The following is a 4,324-nucleotide window of genomic DNA, read 5'->3' as shown; positions in this document are numbered from 1 at the left end:
GTGGTGAAAGGAGAAGCAGCAGGAGCTATGGACAAAGATGAGGGCAAGATGAGGAAAAGACCTTGCATGCCGGGCCAGGAACAGGGGCCACCGGGAGCCGATCATGAAACACACTGAGGGTGTTTCATCGGGGGAGTGACATGAGCATAGTCACATTCAGGAAAGATCACTGCCTGCTGGGAAGGCAGAGGGTCAGGGCAGAGCCTGGAGGCCAGGAGAGCGCCACCATCAAACAGGGTGGAGGAGGCACAGTTCTGGACAGGGATGTCAGTGGCGAGAGGAGTGGTCCAGCTCCCAGAAGATGAGGAGAGACAGGAGGTGAGAATGGTCCTTCAGTTTCAGGTTTAGGCACCTGGACAGATGGTCTTACCCTCTCCAGCGGCAGAAAGCACTGAAGGGGAAGGAGGTTGGGGGAAGGGACTGCGTAGGCTGAGCAGCCTAAGTCTGAGAAGCTGGGCCACTTGCAGGTATTGGTCCAGGGTGCAGGTGTGTTTGGTGGAGGAGGAGACTAGGAAGGGAGGAGAAAGTCCAGTCTGTTTTTAGACCTCACCATGCTGCAGGTGTCTGGGCCAGCAGGTCCCAGATGGAGCTGTGCAGCTGGCTGCTGTCACATCCCTTTCTCTCCCAGCTGCCTTCAGCTGAGCTTAACGCCAGCAGAGGCCAAAACACTTCACAAATGCAACTTATCAGTTGGGAGGTGCGCTCAGAGCTCAGGAACACTGTTTGCCCTCTTTATTGTTTGCCATCATTCTTTTTTTTCAGTTTGGGTTTTGGGCCCCCTCGGTTTCTTTTCTGTTAACACTGAGCTATTTATCCATCCCTCTCAAGGCTGAAAAAGAGAAAGACTGTAAAAGTGCCCTGCAAAGAAGAGGCTTCCAACTCTCTGGGGTACGCTCTTCCTCTTCTTGTCTTCTGGGTTCATCCCAAATTATTCCCCAAGGGAAAAATCGCTCAAGGATTGAGGGCGGTGGTGGGGAAAGGACAGTCTCCCAAGAGGTCAGGTGAAGCCCCAGCCTCAGGGTGTTGAGGGAGGGGCTGGGGGAAGCGGGAGCCTGTTCCTAGGAGACACTGTCTACTGGACACCTCGTCCTAGACGGCTTCCCCGAGTTCTGACACGGTCCCAGGAGTAGGAATCATTCATTATCCCACGCTGCGGAGAAGGAAACCAAGGCCGGGTAAAGTTTTGTAGGGCCCTCAAAGTTGCAGAACTGGGAATAAAGTCCGGATTGGGACTCAGGTCTGTGGGCAATCCAAGGCCGCCCCCTTTACTCTTCAAATGCTCTTTCCTCCTCCGGAAGCCCTCGCGTCCTCCTCCCTACCCCACCTCTTGTTCCCCAAGCGTGGCCAGGGCTAGGGCTCCAGGGCTGCGCCAAGCGCCGTTCGGTCTTCCCGGGGAGAATTTTCCCCGGCCCGGGGCTAGGGTCTGGCGCTGGGGCGCCCCTCAGACCTGCGGGATCTCCCCTAAACTCTGGGGCGCTGAGCGCGGTGAGCGAGGTCGCCAAGGCACAGGTGGGGCGGGAGCTCGAGAGAGCTGAGCGCGGAGGCGCTGGGGGCGGGACGCGGGGCCCGGGAGCGGCCAGGGACCGCTGCAGCGCCGCAGTGCCAGCCCGGCGCCCGCGGCTGCCTGCCCCAGCCCCTCAGTGGCGGCTTGCTCTCTTCTCTCGCTCTGAACTAGACACAGCCGCTGCCGCTGCCGTCCGGAGCGCTGCAGACTCCCTAGAACAGCCCTGGCTGTCAGCGAGCACCAGCCGCTTCCCGGCCCCAGCGCTAAGACTGGAGGGGCGCGCCACCTCCACCGAGCCAGAGGCGCTTCAGGAGGCAAGAGAAGTCCCCGCGCGCTCCGGGGCCCGGCGCAGCTCATGGTGAGCGCCCTCTGGGGCTCGAGGGTCCCTTGGCTGAGGGGGCGCATCCTTGGGGTGTCCCATGGGGCTGCCTGGGGGTCGCAGGGCTGAAATTGGGACCGCCCACAGACCGCCCCTGCAGCCCAGCCCGAAATGCTGCCGCCAGGGAGCAACGGCACTGCGTACCCGGGGCAGTTCGCGCTGCACCAGCAGCTGGCGCAGGGGAACACCGTGGGGGGCTCGGCGGGGGCACCGCCACTGGGGCCCGCACAGGTGGTCACCGCCTGCTTGCTGACCCTACTCATCATCTGGACGCTGCTGGGCAACGTGTTGGTGTGCGCGGCCATCGTGCGGAGCCGCCCCCTGCGCGCCAAGATGACCAACGTCTTCATCGTGTCTCTGGCCGTGTCAGACCTCTTCGTGGCGCTGCTGGTCATGCCCTGGAAGGCAGTCGCCGAGGTGGCCGGTTACTGGCCCTTTGGAGCGTTCTGCGACGTCTGGGTGGCCTTCGACATCATGTGCTCCACAGCCTCCATCCTGAACCTGTGCGTCATCAGCGTGGACCGCTACTGGGCCATCTCTAGGCCCTTCCGCTACCAGCGCAAGATGACCCAGCGCATGGCCTTGGTCATTGTCGGCCTGGCCTGGACCTTGTCCATCCTCATCTCCTTCATTCCGGTCCAGCTCAACTGGCACAGGGACCAGACGGGCTCTTGGGGCGGGCTGGACCTGACTAACAACCTGGCCAACTGGACGCCCTGGGAGGAGGACGTTTGGGAACCCGACGTGAGGGCAGAGAACTGTGACTCCAGCCTGAATCGAACCTACGCCATCTCTTCCTCGCTCGTCAGCTTCTACATCCCCGTGGCCATCATGATCGTGACCTACACGCGCATCTACCGCATCGCCCAGGTGCAGATCCGCAGGATTTCCTCCCTGGAGAGGGCAGCAGAGCATGCGCAGAGCTGCCGGAGCAGCGCAGCCTGCGCACCAGACACCAGCCTGCGCGCTTCCATCAAGAAGGAAACCAAGGTTTTCAAGACCCTGTCCGTGATCATGGGGGTCTTCGTGTGTTGCTGGCTGCCCTTCTTCATCCTTAACTGCATGGTCCCTTTCTGCAGTGGACACCCGGAAGGCCCTCCGGCCGGCTTCCCCTGCGTCAGTGAGACCACCTTCGACGTCTTCGTCTGGTTCGGTTGGGCCAACTCCTCACTCAACCCCATCATCTATGCCTTCAACGCCGACTTCCGGAAGGTGTTTGCCCAGCTGCTGGGGTGCAGCCACGTCTGCTCCCGCACGCCGGTGAAGACGGTGAACATCAGCAATGAGCTCATCTCCTACAACCAAGACACCGTCTTCCACAAGGAAATCGCAGCTGCCTACATCCACATGATGCCCAACGCTGTTACCCCCGGTGACCCAGAGGTGGACAACGATGAGGAGGAGGAGGGTCCTTTCGATCGCATGTCCCAAATCTATCAGACATCCCCAGATGGTGACCCTGTTGCAGAGTCTATCTGGGAGCTGGACTGCGAGGGGGAGATTTCTTTAGGCAAAATAACACCTTTCACCCCAAATGGATTCCATTAAACTGCATTAAGAAACCCCCTCATGGATCTGCATAACTGCACAGACACTGACAAGCATGCACACACACACAAATACATGCCTTTCCAGTGCTTCTCCATTTATCATGTGTTTCTGTGCAGTAGCTCATGTGCTTAGAAACCTCACCCCATTGATTGGTAGTTGAAAGAATTGGCGGAAGCAGTTGCAATCAACTCAGTCAAATATACCCAGCCTACCAGAGATAGACCAATGATCCTATTAGAGAAGAGAGTATGGTGCTGCGTCCTTAAAAAAAAACAAGTGATACTTGGTCCTTAAAAAATACGCTCTCCCCTCCCTTTTTAAACTAATGGCTTGTTTAGTCACTTGTTTGTGTTTGAATTGATTTTTAAATAGCAGTTTGCGTGTGTGTGCAGTGATGTGGTGGGAGCACAGCTTTCCTGTGTCTGGATTCCTGTGACTCTGTGCTTATGTCATTTCTTCTCTCTGTGCTGGTGGGTGTCTCTTCACCATAGCTGAAGAAGTCTCTCTGATTTATTCTGGTGTCTAATAAACACAAATTATTTGTATTATGCAGTGACTGTCTTCGCTTTGCTACACTGGGTTTCAGGATTACTTCTGAAAAAAACCATGAGTGCATCCTTAAAATGCAAAGAAGATATTTGCTGGGTCTGGAAGTACATGCTTATTCTCTTTACAGTTTGGCCTTAAAGATACACCAGGGCAAAGGATCTTGAGGAGCTTCTGTTCTCTCGGGTTTCTTTTTATTACTTATACACATGTTGGCTCTGTGCTGAAACCTGGATTCAATGGCATGGCATTAGATCTTCTCAAGCACAGCTTTTTTTTTTTTTTTTTCTCATTTGGAATCTGTTTTGAAGTAACATAAGACAACTCTCCTGATTCCTAGACAG

The 4,324-nt window shown here is 56.4% G+C and overlaps 1 protein-coding gene across 1 annotated transcript; it reads left to right on the top strand.

Moving 5' to 3' along the window:
• The first annotated feature begins 1,385 nt into the window (after nucleotides 1-1,385).
• DRD5 (dopamine receptor D5) lies at nucleotides 1,386-3,979 on the top strand. Its single transcript, XM_023206702.2, has 2 exons — nucleotides 1,386-1,485; nucleotides 1,676-3,979. The coding sequence occupies exon 2, from the start codon at nucleotides 1,995-1,997 to the stop codon at nucleotides 3,429-3,431; it is 1,437 nt and encodes a 478-aa protein (XP_023062470.2). The 5' UTR covers nucleotides 1,386-1,485; nucleotides 1,676-1,994; the 3' UTR covers nucleotides 3,432-3,979.
• Nucleotides 3,980-4,324: the final 345 nt, after the last annotated feature.

This window comes from Piliocolobus tephrosceles, chromosome 3 (assembly GCF_002776525.5).
Source record: "Piliocolobus tephrosceles isolate RC106 chromosome 3, ASM277652v3, whole genome shotgun sequence".
NCBI lineage: Eukaryota > Metazoa > Chordata > Mammalia > Primates > Cercopithecidae > Piliocolobus > Piliocolobus tephrosceles.
Note: the sequence above shows the minus strand (reverse complement) of the source record. Positions and strands in the feature narration are given on the sequence as shown.

What these genes read in the sequence shown, in the direction of transcription:
- DRD5 (XM_023206702.2), top strand. Translation starts at nt 1,995, where the DNA reads ATGCTGCCGCCAGGGAGCAACGGCACTGCGTACCCGGGGCAGTTCGCG.